Source organism: Mixophyes fleayi, chromosome 2, assembly GCF_038048845.1.
Source record: "Mixophyes fleayi isolate aMixFle1 chromosome 2, aMixFle1.hap1, whole genome shotgun sequence".
Classification (NCBI taxonomy): domain Eukaryota; kingdom Metazoa; phylum Chordata; class Amphibia; order Anura; family Limnodynastidae; genus Mixophyes; species Mixophyes fleayi.
Window position 1 is genome coordinate 23,279,108 of NC_134403.1, and position 24,250 is coordinate 23,303,357.

Consider the following 24,250-nt stretch of genomic DNA (forward strand, 5'->3'; position numbering starts at 1 on the left):
TGATTTATCCATGCATAATGTTAATGGTAAAGCCAGACCAGTGATATATTTTACCTCCAATACCATAGCTAACCGTATGGTTTTTTGTTGAGTCATTATAAATATATGAGGTCACAGTGAGTGCCAGCGTTTACACTGAATGATAGATGCTGTTGATAATAAATAATTAAAACAATTAATTTACAGATCATGAATAGGCAGCATCAGCGGACTGAGTGGAGGTAACTGTCAATCACATGCAGAAAAAACACGCAGGAGATTAACAAATAACTTCTAGTGATTGGCAGTTACCTCCACTTAGACCACAGATGCGGGACTTTTATTCATTTAAACTTTATTTTAAATTGTGTATGGGTGCTTTTTGTGTTTCTTTTCTCTTTCGGTATAATGGACAGGGCTAAACTTGACCACTCTGTGCGGGCAACCATCTGTCCCTTCGCAAATATTTTGCTCTGCAAATATTTACACCTTGGTGTATATAGGTAGATTTGCGCAGATTGATGTGCACAGTGGGTCCAAAGTTATATTTGCACTGTGGAGCAGTGGTTTTGCCCTTCGCACATGACCTCACTGTATTTATGAAGTCTAAATACAATACATACGGAAAATGGGGAGTATATGTATTTTGTTCAATTAAAATGTATTTTTGTAAGAGCTGTGGTTGTATTTATGTGATACTTACTCTTTAGGTATAATTGACAGGGGTCTTATGTACCCCCCTTGTCTATTATGCATGGATCACAGAGGTAGTATTGAGTCCCGTGTGTGGATCCCATCCCTGCACTGACTAGATTGGTCTGTGGATATCATTATAATGGGGAGGTTCATGCTACTGGTTTACCCTCACAGGGTGATCAGTCCAAAGATGAGTAATCACATTTGTGGAAGAACTACGTTGTCTGACACCCCCTTCCCAAATGTGGATTTATTAACTGTCCCTGCCTCAATAGGACCTGGACTTCCTATTGAGACAATAGCACTAATGATAAAGTAAGAATGGTCGGCATGACAACCTCTTTCAAATTCTGTGTTCTAATTTGAATGAATACAGTGCCCATTTGATATTGATTGGGCTACTAGCGGATGTCCAACTGTTGTGGTACTGCAAGTCCCAGTATGCCAGACATTGTAGGACTTGTAGATCCACAGCAGATGGTCACCCACAGGTTGACAGTTTCCATGTCATAGTTAACACTGGAATTATCACTGACTGGTATTAGCGCAACTAAACAGGGAGGCGCGGAGTCTAACGCACTCCCGGTGTTCACCAGGGACCCCCGCAAGGAGGTATGGACTTGGCTGCGTGAGGTGCGTAGGTCGCGGTTCTCCCAGATAGTCACCATTGCAGTGATGAGGCAAGAACGGTCGGACAGTCCGGATCAGAACCAACAGTAGCACAATACAATGGAGATAACCTGGAGAGTAGTCAGGGTTAAAACCAGAACAAGCAGAGCAGTGCCAAACGGAATCCACAGAAAAGGTCAATAACAAGCCGAGTCAGGAACCAAGTAGCAGAACAAACAGGAACGCTGGAGCAGGGTGCAGGGTGAACCAATACTCTGGCACCCCAATGGCGCCAGAGTGAGGTTAAAACAGAAGGAAGTGCCTCCTGATTGGAGCCTGCGATCTCGGCGGTCAGAACACAGATGAGCACCGACCGGCTGAGAAGGACAGCGTCCTGTAGTCTAGCATCGGGACGCGAAGTATTGCGCATGCATGCGTTGTGCCGCCATGACCCGGAAGAGCGTCCCGTTGCTAGATAACAGGATGCGAGTGAGAGGAGCGAGGCGTCCATCTCTGGCACCTATGAGGGGTGCGGAGGCGGTGCCTGACACCGGCCAAGTGGTAAGTCAAACCTTATGCTCTATGCCAGTATCGCCAGGGCAGCCAGTATCACGCCACTGCCCCCCCCCTTGAGACCTTTTATTGATAAATGGTGGTGATGACACATTTTCTATATTTGCAATAAAACGCTGATCAAAAATCATTGTTGTTGACGCTTCTTAATAAACAGTCCCGTAAATGAAGAGGTTGTGTTGAGAGTTCAACTTAGAATCTTGAAAATAATTTTGGACTTTATTTTCAAGTTTTAGAAAATAAACCTGTTTAATTCTAGGTAATCAAAATAGGAACCTGTTAGTTGCGGGCATTGATGTCCTTCATCAGGTGCCAGCTTGAGAAGCCAGGCAACGGGCAATACAAATACACAAATACTGTCATTTATTCAGCGATTGTTGCACAGTGCGCTATGAGAAATGAAAGCTGTCTCCAGCCCTTCAGTTTGCAAATGTCTGAATGTTGTCGCCATGGTAACAAAGGTGAATCCACATTAACCATTCTCCCAAAGCACAGAGACATCTCAACTCCACACGTTGATGGATGATTTATTAAGTTCATTTGTTTTGTTTCTGTGCATCAAGACAGAGGACGGAGTCCCAATAACACTTGAAGATCACTCCATGTTAATCAGTTCCTGGACTGGGCATAGGAGACATATGGAGGCTGGTTGAACATAATTAACACCTTTAAAACTTCAAAACAAGTGAAAACATGTCATGAATGGATAAAAACCTGCTATCAAAACCTTTAAGATACAAGTTTACAAAGGAAAATTTTCTAAATTAAATGAGTTACTTCATTGTGATTAGTGTTCTATGAAACACACTTTATTAAAAATAATTGCACATGTTTGTGTTAAGGAGTCAGTTCTACCTTAACCCCTTCGTGACCGGTGATAGTGACTGGAACAATTTCTTCATTTTAGTATTACTTTACTCTGAAAAACTTTTTTTTTCTGGCTCTAAGTAAGTAAATTATATGGGTTTTTTTTTTTTTACAGAAGAGATAGAGCTTTCATTTTAGGGTTTATTAGATTAAATATATATTTGACAGGCAGTACACAGGGGCAAATGTTCACAAAAAAAATATACTATTCCAGAATCCCAACCCTCCCAACATACAAGTCCCCGTCAGCTGGAGAGGGGGCGTGGCCACATCTTGATGGGGGTGTGTTCACATCACGATGGGAGCATGAGCACACCCCCAGAGCGCTGCCTAGCCCTTTACAGCGCTAGGGACGCAAGAGGTGCCAGTAATTGGGAGTCATACGATACTTTCAATGAGATGCTTATATCCGGGAAGACGCATTCCTAGGCGCATTTTGAGTTATTAAAACATCCAAACACACAAATGTGACACATGCAATAATGGGAGCACCAATGTCCTCTAAGTTCCAGGATTCATTTAAGACATACAGCTCTATTTATTAAATGGTAAACTATCCATGTACTGTACAACATAGTAAAACAGCATTTTATATCCAACAATGATCAGCCCATACATGCCCCAATGACCAGCATACTAAACAGCCTGTTCAGAGTTAAGGAAGAAGGCGTCTGTGCAGGGAAAACTATATTTATTCGGTTCAGGTGTGTTAGCAAAGTGCTCTGGTAAGCAAGGCAACCTCCTGCCACGTAAGCAGGTGCTTACCGCGTTCCACCAGCCTGAACAGAGTCCATTGTTGGAAACAAAGCCAATTCCCTGGTGGACCAGTGTATAAAAGAGTCAACTAGCTGGTAACTAGTGTATAACACAGCCCATTACTCGGTCGACCAGTGTATAATAGAGCCAACCAGCTGGTGACTAGTGTATAATACAGGCCATTCCCTGGTGGACCAGTGTATAATAGAGCCAACCAGCTGGTGACTAGTGTATAACACAGCCCATTCCTCAGTCGACCAGTGTATAAAAGAGCCAACTAGCTGGTGGCTAGTGTATAATACAGGCCATTCCCTGGTGGACCAGTGTATAAAAAAGCCAAATAATTGGTGACTAGTGTATAACACAGAACATTCCTCGGTTGACCAGTGTATAATAAATCCAACTAGCTGGTGACTAGTGTATAATACAGCCCATTCCCTGGTGACTTAGAGTAGAATACAGCCCATTCCCTGGTAGACCAGTGAATAAAAGAGCCAACTAACTGGTGACTAGTGTATAACACAGCCCATTCCATGGTGGCCTAGTAGATAATAGAGCTCATTTCTTTATGGCTCAGTGTACAACAGAGTCCATTCCTTGGTGGACTAATAGACAATGCTCAACCTATTGTTCATGGAAGTGCTCAGGTTATGGAAGCACTTGCGTGTCCTGAGTGCTCTCGCCGGTGATGACAACCACTGAGACAAGACTTATAGCGACACTAAAATCCCGATCAGTACAATTCTGACATAAATACAGACGTACCTAAAAATGACAGTCAACGTTTCAGACACCCCTGCTATAAACCCAGAAGAAAACGGCGTCAGTGTGATTCTTGGCACTGAAAATGGCAACAGTCACATTGCCGGTATTAAGTGGGCAATGCGAAGACCCGGAGCCTGTATCATGTATAACCCTTATTAAAAAAACAGAATAAAAACCATGGGTGTGCTTGCTATAGACACTATTAACCTTGCCAACGCTAGTGTTAATAGTGTTTATAGCCGTGTTTTTAATAATGGTTGTACATGATACAGGCGCCGGGTCCTCGCATTGCCCCCTTAATACCGGCAATGTGACTATTGCCATTTTAAGCGAGGAAAATCACACTGCCGGCATTTTCTTCTGTCTGCATTTATAGCAGCTCTGTTGGAAATGTTCAACCGCAAGATACAGTGACTCAGTGGTTATCACTTCTGCCTCACAGCATGAGTTTGATTCCCAACCAGGGTCTTATAGGTGGGGAGTTTGCATGTTCATGTTAGCTGCATGTGAAATCCACTGCCTCCACTTTTCCTAATTACCACGCGAAGACTGAAGTGCTAATTTTGGTCCCTCTTTGCCCATTTCATTTGTTGGGTGGTAATATTACCCTACTGCAGGTTACATACCTCTCAATTTGTAAAGTGGGACACAGCCACGCCTCCTGCTATAGGGGGAGTGGCCATGTAATGTTAGGGGTGTGCCAATGTCAAATGGGTGTGGTCACAGCCACAGAGGGTGTCTAGCACTTCTGAAGAGCTAGGCCACGCCTGAGTATGGTAAGTGGGTGAGGGATGGCGATGAGGGGGTAATGGAAAACAGGAGTGAAGCATGATGAAGGGGTATTACAGTTACCTGGAAAAATATAGCTAAAAATACTTGTGGTGTGATTATTTCAAAGCAAAATCAATATATGTTCTTTTTACAGTAAATGTTCTTCTGTGATATACATATGGTACAGACATAAAGATTATAGGCCAGCAGCTTTTGTGAAGATAAAATTATCCACCTCCAATACGTTGCTTACCCCTCCCTCCTGCCTCCACTTTTCCCAACCAATATATCTATAATATAAAAGCCTAGTGGCGTGTGTCTGTGTGTGGGGAAAAAAAAACCAAGCTGCAGCGCCACCTGCTGGGCGGAGTTATACACTGACCTACTTAATTCTTAGTGTGTGTGGGAAAAAAACTCAGAAAGGGCTGAAAGTTGGTATACTAAGATGTTTTTAATTTGTTAATTTAATTTGTTAATTGTTAAAAGTGTTTATAAAGATTTTAAAAAAATATATATATATATTTCTTGAAGGAGAAGTGACAGTTGGGAGTGGTTGGTGGTTGCCGGGGGTGACAGTTGGGAGTGGTTGGTGGTTGCCGGGGGTGACAGTTGGGAGTGGTTGGTGGTTGCCGGGGGTGACAGTTGGGAGTGGTTGGTGGTTGCCGGGGGTGACAGAGCGAGAGGAGTGTGATACTCAGGACCGCTGAGAGAGATCCCTGTGTCTGGATAGACATCTGGATAGATGTGGCGATGAAAATGAAGGATGAGGTGATGGAGAAAAATTATGAGGTGGTGACATGTGGACAAAACCACGTTAAAAAAGGGCGCTTGCGTCGGGAAGTAACGCTCTTCCCCTGAGGAGGCCTGGCCTAGCCCCAAATGCATGACAAGAACCTTTTTAACACCTTAAGTAGCTTGATTTGACTAGAATGCATGAGTATCATGCACGGGTTAACTTGTATGAAATATAAGTGCTCTGGAGCTATTTTATTACAACTTCCCTGTTCATACTTTTTTAATACACACATGTCTTTTTGTTTTAATGTTTCTGTATATAGCATTCACAACTCCAACTGACTTGCCTCTGTGCCCTCCGCACAAACAATATGGGTTCTATTTTTATTAAATGTGGAGCTATTAATGTAGTTTAGAGTTGATGATGACTATTAATGTGTTGCAGGTGTTACGGCTAGCGGCTATTATCATAAGCTTGCAGAACTAGGAATAGAGGTTTTCTCCTTCAACAGCCGCCTTTCCCTGAGAGCTTGTCGCGCTCGCAGGTACTCAGATGTCTCCAGGTCTTAAACTCTAGCATAGTATAAGCTTAAGAGTAATACCGCAGAGAGGAAATAGGAGGCAGCGACAGAATGGAAGCGTCCTGGCCGTTGCACTGGTGATGGCCGGGACGAAGAAGGGGAAAGTGATGTCCCAGGCATTATAACGACGGGTGGGACGCAGGGAGACTGCAAACAATGAGCCATGACACAACCACTTGGAAGGAATGAGACCTATTTATAAATTCTGGTTGCTATTGATTACATTTTTCAAACACCAACATTCCAGGACTCGATGAAGCAGCAAGTGAGCATAAGACACCAGCAGCAGCAACAGGTAGTCAAAGCTCCAAAAGCAGGTAGGTAAGAGATGAAGGGGCTTGTACCACACATGACACACATGTTCTCCCATCAATCAGCTGCACTGCATCATAACTTTTCTTTGGAGTGCAGAATTTTAGGGATGACAAGCAGCAATGTCCACATGGGTGTTACTGGGCACTGCACTGGATGTAGTCAATCATTCTGCTATTAGAGATGGAAAATTAAATCCCATTACATTACCATAAACATCAATATTAGATTTTCCAACCGGGTACAAGCAATGCACCATTTCTGCTGCCGCCTCATTATAGGGACACCCGGGCGATCAAATAATCTGCCTTACATTTTTAATGTCCCAAGGAAAATTCATGGCTAAATAGGGAATATTTTTCATATTAAATATTTAACACATAAAGCAAATATAATTTATCTGCTGTGCCAAACAACTCTGTGTGCTATTTCCTACTGCTGAACACTTAAGGCTGTATTTAGAGTTGTACATTAAGTGGATTGGCGCATCATAACTTTGCATGAAATTTGTTGCATTGGGCGCACAACTTGCTCTCGTGTTTTGAGTCACTCTCATTTTGCCCCTTGTGCTTTGAGAGGTGGGGCAGGGGCATGCGTATGGAAGAGTAACAAATAAGCGCATGCCAGTGCAAGTTAACCATGCGTCCTATTCGTGTTTTACCTATCTTCAAATTAGGAGCTTTGCACGTCCATAAGTTAAGTGCAAGTTTTTCACATACTTCCCCACTTTTTGAATAACCCGGAGGGGAGATTCAAGGGGCAAGTGCATCATCACCGGCTCAAACCCCCATGTGATTCAGGACATTGCGCAGAGGTGGGGGGGGGGGGGGCATAATGGCGTAATCCGTGTCTTCAGGTCCTATCCTCGTGCAGCAGAGGCGAAGCCAGATAACACAGTTCATGTCTTCAAGGTTCCACCCACATCACCAGAAAGAGAACCGGGAAAATAGCTTACTCTCCTGGGAGTCTGGGAGGACTCCCCAAAATTTGTGAGTAGGCAAGAATGGTTTGCGAATTGATGATGATGATGATGATGATGATGATGACTACCGTATCTTTGCCCCTGATGCATCTAGGTACAGGTGCATTTTTGCTTAAAAAGGTGCATATTTATGTGCAACTCTACATGAGGCCCTTAATTTATTAACTTGTAATCTGAAAACAAAATCCCGTATAAATTTAGAAGTAATATACATATACCCAACAAAACTTTTCCAATACTTTATCTGATTTTCTTTCTGTATTAAATTCTAATAAAACCACCCCCCACCTCCATATATACTCAGTTGATGTCCATTCTCAGGAATCCCATTTGCAAGATCGGTACCATTAACTGTGACCTGTGCTGGCCAATCTCCACAATCATTTCTGAGCACAAAAGGAGGGAGTGTACTGATACAGGTCTATGACAGCCAACTACCGACTGAAAGGGCAATACAAGCATCCAGTTAGGAGGCAGATATCATTTGTATCACCTATGTTGAAGCGCTCTGAAAAATATTACAAAGGTTGGTCAGCAGTGGTCCCCAGTAAATCTAAGTAGCAGGATCCTGGTGAATTGTAAAGAACAATGGACAGGGATCAAAGTAATCGACAGAGTACTTGTGTCATAATTAAAATAAGTTTTCTCTTGTTGTAGTACAGCCTGTATTAATATATTAATACTGACAGTTCCTGTGACTAACTACCGGTAGATAAAACGTGAAAGTGATTTTCTCCATCGGGGCAGGGGCAGGCTATATAGCCACGTAAACAGAGAAAGCAGGGCAGTAATCCAAGGTACAAACATAAACAGGCTCAGAAACATTAATGACCAGCAAGGAAAGCTGGAAGAGGCCGGCATACATATGAGACACTCAGGGGTGGAAGATTAACTAGCTAGTTAACCCCTGGTAGTGGAAAAAAACAGAACAGCAGCACCTCTGGTGTTTCACAGGTACTGCAAGGTAAAGGCTAAAATTTGCCAGCCCTGCCCTGCATCGGGTGTGGGGGGGGGGCGGGGGGGAAATCCAAGAGATAAACGCTGTCAATCTAATGCAGCTTTTCATAAAAAGTTCTACAAAAGGGCTCAGGGGGAAGAAGGAGAAATGCAAACAAACAGCAATTGTTTGTTAAAAAGTTAACCACTGTTGACTTTATCAAGACACAAGAAACCAAGGTAAAACACACTTATGTGTTAACATCTGACAGAAGAACAGCCGTGTGTTTATCCATTTATATTCATTCAAAGATCAAAGTGTTCCTCCGGCTGCCATAGAGACCAAGGAAATATATAAGAGGCTTAATTCTTACCAAAATTTGTAATTAACTACAAGAGGAAAGAGACAATTACCATATTTAAAAAAATAAATAAATCTAAGCTCCTGACACTATATAATTATTCTCAGTAATTATGCCATGCACGTACATGTACCAGCTCTCTGTTTTAGGCTGACACTCCTCGAAAACATACAAGATTTTACCATGTGAAGTACATACCCGTGCAGATTTAAAAGTATTTTTATCAAATGCTTAAGTTTTATTATGAGTATTATTGTTTGCTTTTTATTTATATGAAAATCTCCTTCTTTTGCCCATGGTCACCAAAACGATAGTACTCTTGCTTATGGGAGTGCCACATTTTGGGAAAGATAATCTATAGATTTTCTAACTGGCTAAACTATTGTCCTAGATATCCGCAAAACTAGAGTGTACGTAAGCCCTGAAACCATGCTTGCTCATTCTCCCGGAATGTCTGGGAGACTTCTGAAGTCCAGGTAGGTGTCCCAGACTCCCGGAAGAACTGGTCATTCTCACGCATCCTACCCGCTTGCTAGTGAAGTGGGCTGGATGGGGGACTTCAAGACACGATTTGCGATGAATCTCTTTATTTTGATAGTACTCCCCATGGACAAATTACTTGATTGCGTCATTTCATATTGAGGGGCGTGGCCAAAATGACAACATTTGCTGCGTCCCGCCCACTCCACAGATGCACCTCCTCTCCCCTCCGGTATCTCCCAGAGAGGAAAAATAAAAAGTGGGCAAGAAGCCTGAGACTCAACTCTGGAACACAGTTTGTCCATACTTTCCTACTCTTCTGAAATTTCCGGGAGGCTCAAGAATTTTAGAGAGTCCTCCCAGACTCCTAGAAAAGTAGACATGATCCCGGTGGAAGTGGGGCTGGATTACGCAATTTACATCATCTGGCCCTGCACCCCGCTACGCAATACTGTGAATCTTGCCAATATAAAGCAGAAAACGGGGCCACGGTTACAATTGCCATCTGACTTCCCGGTCAGGAGGTAGCAAGAATGAGTTTGTTCGATGTTTGGAAGCTTCCAGGATGCAGACGTGCATTGTAACATGGTTTTGTCCAGGAGACTTAAATAAGAAGTTTCTTAAGTTAAGATCCTTAATGAATCAGGCCCCTAGTTACCAAATTCTAGAACGCACTAGTTAAATGATAGCTAGAATCTGAGTTCTGTCTATAAGCAATGGTGCCATCAAAAATTATAGGGCCCCAGAAACAGCAGTGGGACTTTTTTTTAAAAAAAAATATTTGTAAAGGTCTGTTATAAAGACAACGGAGGTATGGTGACCATGGTGGGGGCAGGTGGGGCCCCGGCCTCATTAGCGCTGGATTAAAAGCTGGGGGAAATAACTGTGAGGACCAACAGCTTCCTATTCCTATCTTCTTTTGCCGCAGCAGGCCATGTACCCGGGGGTGGGGGTTGGTTCCCTGAAAACGGCCGAACAGGTGCCTGAGATTACTTTTGGTGACCCTAGCTAAAGCCTACATTAAGCAGTCACACCTCAACTTTCCCCCAAAGGTGACTTTTAGTAGTATATGAACTAGCAACGTAAGCAATAGTTATACACTATTATCTGTATAAAATATAACAAAACCTTTTAGATGCAATGCAGAATGAAATGCTGTTTTATGTCAATATAAAGCAGAGCAAATATCATTGTCCCTTTACAGCTGGAACAGAATGTATAATAGCCTGCTGGAACCCATGGATATTATACATTATCTCTTAGAAATATTGCACAATGTAAAAGGCTATTTCATGCTCATGAGAATCATTGCTGCATTTTTTACACTAAAATTAGAGAAGTCATGGCAGCTAACACAGACAATAGTCTTTCAGCATCACAGTGTGAACTTCGCTCAGATCCACCCTTCCCTAATGCCCCCCGCCTGGCCGGCAGCTGTATTATTCAGCAGAGAGTCAGAAAGCTAGAGACACGCGTCAACCGGGTTATTAGAGCCATGATCCGTTTTTTATAAGACTTCCGCAGTAAGTCATAGGACTAGGTAAGTACGATATGAATCATTTATTCCTTGGCATCATGGTAAAGGGGGGAGAACCCTACCGTCTTATTGCGTGGTGAAAAACACACACATATGTTATATATTTGGAGATGGAAGGGAAGAGTCACGGTCTACAGAGTTTTTAACCCTTGTGCTACTTTTCCTATTAACCCGGCTTGATTTGGCAAGAGAGTTATAAGGCTGTGGGCTGATTATCCTGCACTGCTACACAATGTAATGTTTACAGCTGTTGAAATAGATTACCAAAGCTTACTAAATGTTGTAAAACGCAAGTACTCCCATCTGTTTGTAGTTGTTCGTTTAAAAAGTATTCCTTGGTACAACAATTTCAAAATTTGGACAATGGGAGCGCTGTTCCATTGGAGTCAGTGGTAATTATGCATAACCATACATTAAAGCTGTTTTGTCCTCCGTTGCAATGTCACATGACTTAGTTTGCGACATCTGTGCATTGGCAAGGCAGAGTGTGTTGTGTTCAGGGGCTATTGTTTGCTCTGGATGATTGGGGTATTTAATAATGCTGAATTAGGGTTTCTGCATATTTGATCTATTTGAAACTGTGTGCAGACTTAAGCACCAGAAAGCCAAAAGACTAAATTTTGTAACGCGTAAGAGAAATGTTAATGAGCTACAAAAGATGGAGGTAGACACAGCGTTTCCCACTTTGCATGGTGGCACAAGGTTTTTTTTTGACTGTCCAAAAGCCCTTGGTTTTTACACAACCTTGGAGGTATTGAAAAGCACCAGTGCAGAAATGAAACTGGTAAAAGTAATTTCAATGTTACAGAAATTATTGTGTGGGCAGGGGGCAAAACTTGCTGGACCCCATAACAAAGATTGCATAGAGGGCAATGCAGCTGTAACTTCCTGCTGGGCCCCCTGTTCTTAAAAAAAAATAGTGTGGCCCCCTTATGAGCAGAGCAGCAGCCTCGGGGGATGATGTAGGGGCATGGGGTGCAGCGGTCTCCCGCACGGGCCTTGGCAGGCTTCCTTACTTTCGGGTCCAGTAGCTACTACACCCTCTATACCCACGGTATTTCCACCATTGTTTGGGGCCTTAGCCTCATCTGAACCGAGGCCACTATGCTGTTTGGTTGTTGGGCTCCCAAAATTTTATCAAAATATGTACGAAGAGCCTCATTATAATTACAGTTACATATAAAAACTAGCAACATTTCAGAATTGTACTGCTCACTTTTGCTAGTTATACATGTAACTCCCCATGTGGCGCAGGTTGGTGAGTGTCACACCCCTTGTAATTTGTGGGTGAGTTTGACATCTTGGGGAGGGATCATAATGATTGTTTGCGAGACATGAGTGTTTAAAGAATGGGACCTGGGGGGAAAAAACCCTGATACCCACTACACCTGTCTTGGAGAGGAGAATATCAGTTGGGATACATTTTATTGAGTCCTGTACCTCTCCAACGCTAAACTATCAAGGTGTTACCAATGCTCAAGCATGTCTGATTTCCAAAAGGATGCTCAAGAACACAGCAAAAGGATGCTCAAGAACACAGCAAGAGAGAAGCTGGTGACAATGCAAGAAGTCAGGAATGTGAGCTTGAGTTTTGCCAGGACAGTAACTTCCTATCCTGCCCTGTCTGTGAGCATGGGGGATTATTCTGAGAAACACCCTTTAGATCCAAGACTTGTGCCGGGTATGGAAGGATGTAAACCGGTACACTGATGCGAGTGATTCAGCTCAGATGAACACATCTGTGCATGGGCAGAGAATCGAGGGCTAGAGTGATGGTCCCACTACATGAGAATGTCAGCTCTTGTGTCAAGTAACTGTAATGTCTAACATAACTAAGTGAACTGTACTGGGGGTTCGAAGATGTAAATTAGTCAAGAGAGATGTCCTGGCATTATTTATTATAACACTACTAACAGACGGCACTTTCTGCATCTGCACTACGTGCGCTGTGCGGATACTGAACCTGCATGTGCATGTGGCACCTGTTTGCTATTTATTATTATTATTAATTTTTATTTATAGGGCGCCACAAAGTATCCGTAGCGCCGTGCAAAGACAAACAATGGCACAGTACAAGGTGAAACAGCACAGTACAAGTAACAGTAAGCACTATAACTCTGGGAGCTTAAAGCACAGCTAGAGAGAGAGAGGGTGGGGGATAGTCAGTACAGACTGGTACCTTGAGCCCAAAAAGGTGGGCGTGGATGACGTGTTAAGAGCCACTGAGAGGAACAGAGAGAAGCGAGAGGAGTCGGAGGGCAGAAGGTCCAAGAGGAGGTGAGCTGAGTAGCTGGAGAGCGCAGTTAAAAGTGGTGAAAACAGGAGGCAGGAGAGCCCTGCTCAAAGGAGCGTACAATCTAAATGGAGGGGAAGACAGACAGAGACACAAGGGTGAGACGGAGAAACGGGTGAAACGGAGACGGAGTCGAGTAGGGAAGGGAAAAGAGGGAGAGAGGTAGCCGACAGGTGGGTGGTTAGGCAGGTGACTGGAAGGCTTTTAAGAAAAGGTGGGTTTTTAATGTTCGTTTGAAAGAGGACAGATTAGGGGAAGTTCTGATGGAGCGGGGGAGCTTGTTCCAATGAAGGGGGGCGGTGTGGGAGAAGTCTTGGATACGTGCATAAGAAGAGGTAATCAGAGGGGAAGAGAGGCGACGATCATTGGATGATTGCAGTGGACGGGATGGAGTGTGAATAGAGATGAGGTTGGAGATGTAGGGAGCAGTGGAGTTGGCGAGGGCCTTGTAAATCAGAGTGAGGAGCTTGAAAAGGATTTTGTAGGTGAAGGGGATCCAGTGGAGGGCTTGGTAGAGTGGGGAGACAGAAGTGAAACGGCGAGAAAGGAAGATGAGCCTAGCAGCAGCGTTGAGTGCAGATTGAAGAGGAGCGAGATGAAAGAGGGGAAGGCCAATAAGGAGAAGGTTGCAGTAGTCCAAGCGGGAGATAATCAGAGAGTGTATGAGAGATTTGGTGGCATCCTGGGAGAGGAAGGGCCGAATGTGTGTAATGTTGCGTTACTGGAAGCAGCAGGATTTGACAAGAGAGAGAATGTGAGGGGCAAAGGAGAGAGAGGAGTCGACCTCTGTGGGTCTGTGTTTACCCACAGAGGTCTGAGGTGAGAGAGTCTGAGCTAGACACAAGTGTGTACATCTGCACTACTCATCAGGCAAAAATATATTTTCTGTATCTCAGAGTAACCTCATAGCAATGTCCAGTCACTGCCAAAAGAAAGAACAACTTCAGTTATTTATTGCTGGATAAAAGGACAAGATAGGGAATTAAACTGTACAGGATGGGAGTTGAGTATTGGATGCGGCCATTGTTCAACAAAAAAAATGTATCATCGATGAAGTCTCAGGTCCTTCTCCTTTAGTATTGAGTGGATCTTGAAGTAATGCTCCATGAGGAGGGAGACCCATCACTGCTTACACAAGTAGACTATAGAAGGGCATTGTCACAATTTGAACAATCACCTGAATTCCCTAGGAAGATCGGACTCGCAAAAACACATGTGGCTCCCTCTAGGAAAATGTTAAAAGCAAGTTGTGTCTTAATTACAGGAGGAAGATGCCAGTGTGATAAATGGAAATAGTTCTTCATTTTACTACACAAAAATGTTACGATTTTTCATTATAGGACCACTAATCCTTAAAATTGACATATTTCAGATATAAAATCGGTCAGTGTTACCCTGACATTCCACTGCAGCTCTGTTAAAAAGTAATGTATTATCAATCAACAGGTCAAAAAGCCAAGACTGAATTGCTGTGGCATCACTGGCCCCACCCCTATGTATGAATCCACCAATCCACACTGTATATTTCTGCAGAGCAAGTTTTTCTAGCTGTCAGTCACAGTCTGCCTGTTAAGATAGAGAAGCTCCTCCCTCCTCACATAGCAACCTGATGCAGAAGAGTGACAGAGAACATGGTGGACATATTTACTTAAGTATAAACATTACAGTCACTTCATGTATATTATTTAATTCAGTAATACATAGTCATTAATATATATCAATGTCAAATAATGGCTTTACTTTAATTAAAAGTTGTGGAGTATGTGGATAGTAAAATAACATTTTAAGTTATATGTATGATAGACACATTATGATAGGATGAAACAGCTTACGGTTTCCATTTATAGTTGTATTTTGCTAAAACCAACAAAAGGTGTTTCAATTTTACAATATAACTTCTCTATGTCCTTAGATCAGTTCAAAATCCAGGATAATAGACAACCAACAAGATGCGTTTTTTCTTTCTATGTTTCGGGTTTAAACATCTAAAGGCTTTTCTGAGAATTCAGATCCACAGAGTATATTTCAGGGCACAAATGGCCCAATGGTAGGACAATTATTTTATCCTGCAGGGCAAATCTTTGAAGTGCCTCCTGGGAATGTCCAGACCAAAAATAAAAATAAATTATTTCCCCTGCCCCACTCATTCTAACCTTATTTACAAGCAGTAGGTAGAGGTGGGAAGTCCCTGGTATTACCCACCATGCTGCCGCTTAGCGTCAACGATTGGCTTTGAGCAGTGCGCTCCTGCAACCTCATCACCTCAATGTCGTCACAGACGTCACAGACTATCAATCACATGGAGCAGCAACATAGCACATGATACCAGGGACATTCCCTCTTCTACCCACTACATGTATATTAAGACACATCGGTGGAGAGAGCATGAATTACAACAGTGATGGCTAACCTGTGACACTCCAGGTGTTGTAAAACTACAAGCCCCAGCATGCTTTGCCAGCTATCAGCTAGTTATCTACTGGCAAAGCATGCTGGGGCTTGTAGTTTCACAACACCTGGATTGTCACAGGTTAGCCATCACTGAATTACAGGAAGGAGAATGAATCATAGAGGAAGGGAGGGAGAATGAAGTATAGAGGAAAGGAGTAAGAATGAATCGCAGAGAAGGGAATGAAGAATGATTTACAGGGAAGGAAGAATGAATTACAGGGAAGAGGAGGAAGAATGAATTACAGGGGAGGGGAGGAAGAATGAATTACAGAGGAGGGGAGGAAGAACAAATTACAGAGGAAGAATGAACTACAGGAGAGAGGAGGAAGTATGAATTATAGGGTAGAATGAATGAATTACAGAGGAGGGGAGGAAGAATGAATTACAGAGGAAGAATGAATTACAGGAGAGAGGAGGAAGAATGAATTACAGGAGAGATTAGGAAGAATGAATTACAGAGGAGGCGAGGAAGAATGAATTACAGAGGAAGAATGAATTACAGGAGAGAGGAGGAAGTATGAATTATAGGAGAGATTAGGAAGAATGAATTACAGCGGAGGGGAGGAAGAATGAATTACAGAGGAAGAATGAATTAAAGGTGAGAGGAGGAAGAATGAATTACAGTAACGAGAGAATGAATTACAGGGGAGGGGAGTAAGTATGAATGAATTAAAGAGGAGGAGAGGAAGAATGAATTAAAGGTGAGAGGAGGAAGAATGAATTACAGGGGAGGGGAGGAAGTATGAATTATAGGGTAGAATGAATGAATTACAGAGGAGGGGAGGAAGAATGAATTACAGGAGAGAGGAGGAAGAATGAATTACAGGAGAGAGGAGGAAGAATGAATTACAGGAGAGAGGAGGAAGAATGAATTACAGGGGATGGAAGGAAGAATGAATTACAGAGGAAGAATGAATTACAGGAGAGAGGAGGAAGAATGAATTACAGTAACGAGAGAATGAATTAAAGGTGAGAGGAGGAAGAATGAATTACAGTAACAAGAGAATGAATTACAGGGGAGGGGAGGAAGTATGAATGAATTAAAGAGGAGGAGAGGAAGAATGAATTAAAGGTGAGAGGAGGAAGAATAAAATACAGGGGATGGAAGGAGGAAAGAAATTCAGTAGATTGGAGGAAGAATGAAATATAGGGAAGTGAAAGAAGAATGAATTACTAGGGTTAGAAAAAGAATCAATTACTTATAGTGGGAGAGAGAATTAATTACTTGGGGTTGAAGAGATAATTACATTTATTACATCTATTTTTTATCCGCTGCATTTACTGACAATCAATTATCATTTTTTTATTGCAGCTATAAGAAATAATTTTTTTGGAACAATTTAGCATTTTAGTTCTGCCGGAACTGCGCCTCCGATAAATGGTTGTCCTGGCAAGCACATAGCCATCCAGCATAATCTCTTGCAGCTCACTATGCCCAGCGGTGGAGGTGAAAGACTTCCATATCTGCTACAGCCCTGGCTTTGTCTACTGCGCATACGCAGAGATATGGAACGTACAGAGAGGTTACCTGTGACGGCATTGCACAGAAGGCAGTGTAAATGAATGACATCTCGATGCGTGGGACAGTGTCATACTGCCCTGGTGTATATAACGACTGACTAACACACTGTGGTAATGAACGTTACTTGAGCGAATGTCTGACATATCTGTGATATCTCCAATGTTACACTGATGAATTGGTCCAGTACTTAGATTTGCCTTAATCCAGTGGAAACTGACGTTTCTCAGAATTTAAGGCTATGAAAAGTTTGATAAATAAGCCCCTACATCTTATGGCACAAGTAGTGGAACATGGATAGTCCATCACTGTATGGTGTATGGTAGGCCTGTGTTATTAAAATAACTCCTATGCCTTTTTGTCTCTCTGAAAGATGACAAAAATAGATTTCAAAACTAGAATGGTTATTGTGGAAATTAAATATAACACGGTTTGGGGCTCAGACAGACGTGAGAGGAAAAGTAAGTTGAATTACAATGCTAAAGCTTTGGATTAGAGAAAAATTCCAACCAAATGGTATTTTTTTACCAATCAACCTCTATTCCCCATCCGCATATCTGATGTCCCTATTTGGTTGGTCTGTCCCGATTCCTGGACTCAAAAGTGGGCATGGCTTCATGACAATCTGGGCCTGGTAGGCGGATCTGGGACAGACCAGGACGTTGTTTGGGTGGATCATTGGAAGGGCTTAATGTGCCCTGATTTTGCTCTTTAAAATATTAGGAAGTCTGCAACCGGGGAGACCCAAGTTCTCAAGTCAGGGACCTAATCAGTTTCCAAGAAACTCACTTTGAACGAATACACAGCTGAATAGTCAACATTATCAATATACGTGCTCTGAGGGGTAGCTTCCTTCATTTTAATACATATTTTATTTGACATGCAGACAAATGCAATTTAATTATATGTACATTGCAAAATGTATTTTAGAATGCACAATTTTAATTTAGATGCAACATTTTTACTATATTTTAAGCTTTAGTTTGTCCTTTTCTATTCCTTTAAAAGTGCATAAAGAATGAATAGATGCAGTTAGCTACCCCAGTGGTATTAACAAGTGTTGTTAGTTGTAGCCAGCCTATTATACAGTTTAAGGCACATAATAAGACCAACCGATGTCAGAGAAAGTTTAAGATACAAGCCACGATACTTAACCATTTCACAAGACAATAAAATAAAAAGCGCCGTTCTGCGGTACAACGTCATGATGGCATTTCTTGCGATCCACCTTGCGCAAATTAGTTTATCAACAGCTACACCCTTATATAATGTAATTTGTAATAATAAACTCCCTTATATCTAATATTTGCAATAATAACCCATAATGTGTTTATTAAAATAATTACCAATACAAATATATGCATATATTGTACAACACATCATCAACTTAGCTAAAAAGAATATTACAAAATTAGAAAATGTAGAAGAAACATGTTTATGAAAAGAGACAGGTACCACTAATTATACACCCTCTTCCCCAGAAACAAAAGTAACAGGGTCTCCATAACACCAGTTTTACAATTGATCATCCTTCACATACATGCCCTGTAATAAATTATTTGCATTGCTAAAATATTCTCTTGTCTAAAGATTAAAAGGAGAGAACGAGGTCATTATACACACGTTATCCACACCATTTAGCTAAACTGCTTCCACGAGGGAGATTTCTCAATGGATCTGCAGTCTGAGATCTGCTATATATTCACTCTGCTTAATCACAGCAGCAAAGCATCTACGGTAATACACAGCACACAGAGATTTTCCATCCTACCTTGGTTGTAACGATACACAGACAATCCATTTTTGCGATGATCGACTGGTTAAAACACAAACCATAAGCAAATCCAGTAAATCGTTGTCGTCAGAGAAGTGGCCAGGGACAATACAGGAATCTCCCAGCTGCTTAGGCTGTGTTCTTTTCCTTCACAATGGGCCCCCTTCAATACGGAAAGCAAGACTTCCTTCTCAGAGCTAAAGGCATCCCTGGCTTACACAGGTAACTGGCAACCCACTGGAGATAATGTGTATCAAAAGTTCCAGGCGTGGATGCTGCATGACTCAAGACACTTTTCTGATCAAAATGTTCTCTTTTAGCTGAATGTAATAAGATGATGATGACAGAGATCAGCATAAAGAGTCAGACTTTAAATAGTAACCATGCTTTCCAGAATACTAAAATGCTGCATCATGGCCAAAATAGTTTCAATGCCAATCCTTCCCCCCCCACCCAACTTATCTCACACAACTATAGGGCACCAATCTTAAAGAGGCAATACCTACAAGTGTGCCCTGCTGGAAGTGCACTGTTTGCCTTTAGTAAGGGGAAAAGCACATTTTACTTAGAACATGTCTTGTTTAAAGACAGCTTCTGCTAAGTACACAAGCCATCTGCTTGAATGCCATGTATAAACCAGCATTTGCAAACAGGAAGAATATAAAAGACATTGGTTAACTTAACTCTCAAGCAACCCACGGTATTGTGCAATTGTAAAACATATATGCAATTTGGTGATATTTTCTCTTAGTATGTTAATGGATTTCCTCAACCTCTGTTGTTCTATTTATGAGGCAAAGTCCTTTTAATGTAGTTTTTCCCCCAAATACTATTTACTGAAAGTATCGGAAAGGTTATAAATAAAGGTTACAGTAAATCAATAAAAATATAGTGTAATCACCCAAAATACAAAGCAGCCTGTAATAAATGTAAGAGTACAAACAGGAACATGCATTACAGAGTTTATTGATATTCTGGGGGGCAGGGGCGGGTGAACAGGGCTTGGACCAGGGGGGGGTGGAATAGGACAGGAAGGAAGATTAAGCTACATGGGCAAGAGCACATGGAAACCTGCTGCAGATGAGTGGTTTGAGTCCTGGCTTAGAAGTTGAGGAGAGGTTGGTTGTGGAAAAACTTAGAGGCAATAGTGGGGCTATTGCAGCCAGCCATGAGGCTGCAATTTGACATATTGCAGTGCTCATGTTATGCCTGAGGATTTTGTGGGTGCATTTGGGGAAATCTGGAGCAGGCAAAGGCAGCAAGATGAGTTTAGGGTCATCTGTATTTCAACGAATCCAATATAAAATTCTTCTACTAACATACAAGGCCATCAACAAAATTGCACCAATATACATTTCCTCACTTGTCTCAAAATATCTCCCAACTTGACACCTCCGTTCTGCACAAGATCTACGTCTCTCCTCCACTCTCATCACTTCCTCCCATTCTCGGTTACAGGACTTTTTTCGGGCTGCACCCACTTTGTGGAATTCCCTCCCTCACACAGTAAGACTTTCCTCTAGTCTTCAAACCTTCAAGCATTCTCTGAAAACCCACCTCTTCAGACAAGCTAATGATTTTCCTCAACCACCATCTTAATCTCCCCTATTACCACCCTCTACACAGCTAACACAAGACAACAACCCTCTGACCAACATTGGTACACACACAGCCCACTCAATACTTTTACCTTTGCGTTCTAGCTGGTCCAGTGTGCAATATGATGTAGCACATGTCCTTGTGTCCCATTGTCCCATAGATTGCGAGCAGGGTTCTCTTACCTCTCTGTCTGTATGTATTACTCAGTATTGTTTTATTAATGTTTGTTCCCAATTGTAAAGCGCTACGGAATTTGCTGGCGCTATATAAATAAATGATGATGATGATAATGATGATGATGATGATGATGATGTGGGATCCGTTGCTCATGATAAAGGCGACTAGGAAGGCAACTTCCTTCCCAAATGGCTCAAGTTTAGGGCAGCTCCACCAGATGTGCAGGAAGGACCCCAAGTGACAGCAGTTCCTCCAACAGGGATCCGAGGCACCTGGGAAGATGCCACAGAGCCTAGTGGGAACGCAATGCCACCAATAAGGCATTTTATATGCATTTTCCTTGATCCATTACATCAATGAAGGATTTTGCAATTCCTTTTTAGATTTCAGCCCAATGCTCTGGGTTTAGAGATTCTCCAAGATCAGCTGAACATTTTATTTGGAATGAATCTTTCTCTCCATTTGAAATGGGAAGAAGATCATTATAATGTATCTGGGCTAAAGGTAGCCAAAGGAGGTAGAATGCAGGAAAGCTGTCTCTATGTCAAAATAATCTCTTGTGCCTTGGTGAGAGTGCCACTGAATGCACTCCACCAACCATGCGGCCGGACACCTGCTGCAAAGGACCTTTGAAGGACTCGGGCCTGAATCCGTGTTTTTTTACAGGACCAGATAAGTTCCATCACTAGTTTTTGTAAAGAAGAGAGGATTGAGGTAGAGTAACCGGTAATTTCCACCTCCAAAATGTTGAAGTTGAGCTTTTTCCCAGCTTCGAGGGAACATTTTGGAAAATTGCAGGAGTGTAAGTTGTCTTTTATTGCTTATTCAAGATTAGGGGGTGGGATGAATGAGAGAAGTCTAAATTATGTAGGCTGGAGTAGAAGGATTGGAATTCCTGCACAATAAGATCTGGGCGGTAAAGAGCCTGCTCGGCTTAGTTTTTTATATGGTGTTGCAGTTTTATGTCTGAGTTTTTGGGCAAGAAGCATGTCCACCTTATAGCTTTTCTCCTAGAAGTGCTATTGGACCCACTTGAGGAACCCAACAACTTTTTTGGCCAGGACTGCGTTGAGTTGACCCCTCCCAAACAAGAGCTACTTTTAGTGTATTTCTTAATGTAGCAATTGAAGCATTTACCTTTTCATATGAACTTGACATTCTGGTAGGAGAAATTTTAATGAACTTAGCTACTAAGAGGCTATAAACTGCTCCCGTTTGCCAACAGAATCTTTAAGAATGTCTGTTCTAGCATAATATTTTGAACTATATTCATCAAGTTCTAGGGATGAGACCCGTATTAAAAATGCTTTTTGGACTATTCCTTCTGTCTAAAATCATTGGCAGAATATGTCACTAAGGGGTCTATTTATCAATATATGGTGATAGGGCTGATTTTCTATAGCTTTGTATTGTATTGATATATCAATACAATATCGCTGACAGAGCTGAGCGATACTCAACTGCCTTGGCCATACTGCCCCAGAGTGGTAAGAGTTAACTAACTTATGCGCCAAACCAGCTTCAAGAGAAATAAGCATGAGTGACCTGGCTAGCCGATTCACCCATGCACAGTAGATCTGAAAGCCCAGACTCACTTAGTATAAAATAAAGTTAAGAACAGATGAAAATATAAAAAATAGTAACAAATATTAGCTATTGAAAAATTGATTGATTTATTCTACTCAAAGTGACCACTTGATGTATAGGGCAAAGCTGTAGACTGGTAAGTATTTCTCAAAACATGTGACTATGATTTGTGGACAGACGGAAATAGAGACTCCCAGTGTCTATGATTTGGAGAGAGATACAGACTCTTCCTGGAGTCATTTACAAAGTGTAAAATGTCTACTGCACTGTGTAAAAGCAGCTCTGAACTCAGCGGACGCTTTGTTTTATGCAAGAGCGCCGAGATTTCCAGTGATGTTCATGGTGTACGGCTGAGAAGGAGAAGCTTGCACTGACAGAGGGGAACAAATGGGCAGAGTGACGGTGTAGTTAGCAAAGTACGGAATTTGTACTACAGCGGATTAGTTTTTCAGGTGCACTCTGAGCATTGTATATAAATATAAAAAGATCGTCATTAGGAAATAAAGGTTAAAGTAAATAAGTAAAGTTGAAATAGAAAAATGGGAAAAGGTTATGAGAGAACAAAAAATTAGAAAATGAATGGAGCAGTGCAGCGTTCAACCTCAAGAGTATTTTTTGTTAGATCAGTAATATAGTTGAAACAGGAGTTATGGAGGGACTTGTAAGAGAGACTTAGCACTTTCAATTTTATTCTGAAGTTTATTGGAAGCCAATGAAGGAATTGACAGAATGGGACGGAAAATATAGATGTGTCCTACAGCAGTATTCATAATTAATTGTCACTGGTAGGTCAAACAGAAGGAGGTTGTAATAATGAAGGTAGGAATGTATTAGGGAGTGGATTAAGAGCATGATGAAGTCATGGGGGTAAATGTATCAAGCTGTGAGTTTCCGACTGGGTTTGAAAAGTGTAGATGATTCCTAACCAATCAGATTCTAACTAACATTTATTTAGTACAATCTACAAAATGAAAGCTAGAATCTGATTGGTTGCAAAAGGCAACATCTCCACTTTTCAAACAAGCTGGAAACTCGCAGCTTGATACATTTACCCCATGGAGTCTTGAGTAAGGAAAGAACCTATTTTGGAGATCACACCAAGACAGTAATCTTAGGAACTAGGTAGAATGATGGTACCATTGATAGTGAAAGACATTAGGCAGAGGTTTGGAAGATGAATAAATGATTATAATCCTCTTTTCTATGTTTAGCTTTGAATGCCTTTTAGCTATTCATGAGCAAATGTCTGAAAAACAATTTGAGATGTTGACTGCTATAGATGGAGTGTGTTCAGAGGTTTCCATATGTGGACATCAGTTTACCAAGAAAGTTGATGGGAATAGAAAACTGTAGAAGGCCGAGGACTGATCCTTTGGGTACTGCAACAGAGAGAATTGGGGAAGAATGTTTCATTGAAAGATGCAGTGAATTGGACAAGAATGATGAAAGCCAGGAGAAGGCAGTGTCAAACAATGTTAAATACAAAAAAGAGATTTAATAAGAGTAGCTAGGAAGTTTCAACTTCTGATTTGGCTGCCAGAAGGTCATCGGCACTTTTGGTTAACTGATCCGAAAGGAGTTTGGCATTAGTGATCGCAGCGTGGTTTGGTTAAATTGGGAATATTGGCTAATTATGGGGGCTATGAATAGAGAATGGATAAAGTGATCTAGAATAGATACATATGATATAGGATGAGGGAATTGTTGTAGTTGATCGGTTCTGGTACAATCTACAAGTTCCATTTTGCTATACCATTCCTGGCTGTATTTGTAAATTCAAGTTTCCTGGCATTTATAGTCTATGATTAACTGGGGCAATGACTGTCACTTTATTCTGCTGTGTGGTTGAGGTTGGAATGGGAAAATGCAACAAATTCTGGAAGCAAAAAATCAAAATCTTATAGTCAAA

At 41.7% G+C, this 24,250-nt stretch overlaps 1 protein-coding gene across 3 annotated transcripts in view; it reads right to left on the bottom strand.

Moving 5' to 3' along the window:
• DLG2 (discs large MAGUK scaffold protein 2) overlaps window positions 1-24,250 on the bottom strand; it is a 1,188,444-nt gene that overhangs the window by 964,529 nt on the left and 199,665 nt on the right. Inside the window, exon 1 of one of the 3 annotated variants that reach the window (XM_075198647.1) lies at window positions 18,976-19,361. The exons of the other annotated variants lie outside the window; for them this stretch is intronic. Coding sequence (XP_075054748.1) covers window positions 18,976-19,005 — 30 coding nt within the window. The 5' untranslated portion in view covers window positions 19,006-19,361. Of the gene's footprint in view, window positions 1-18,975; window positions 19,362-24,250 lie in introns of those variants that run through there. 3 annotated transcript variants of the gene reach the window in all.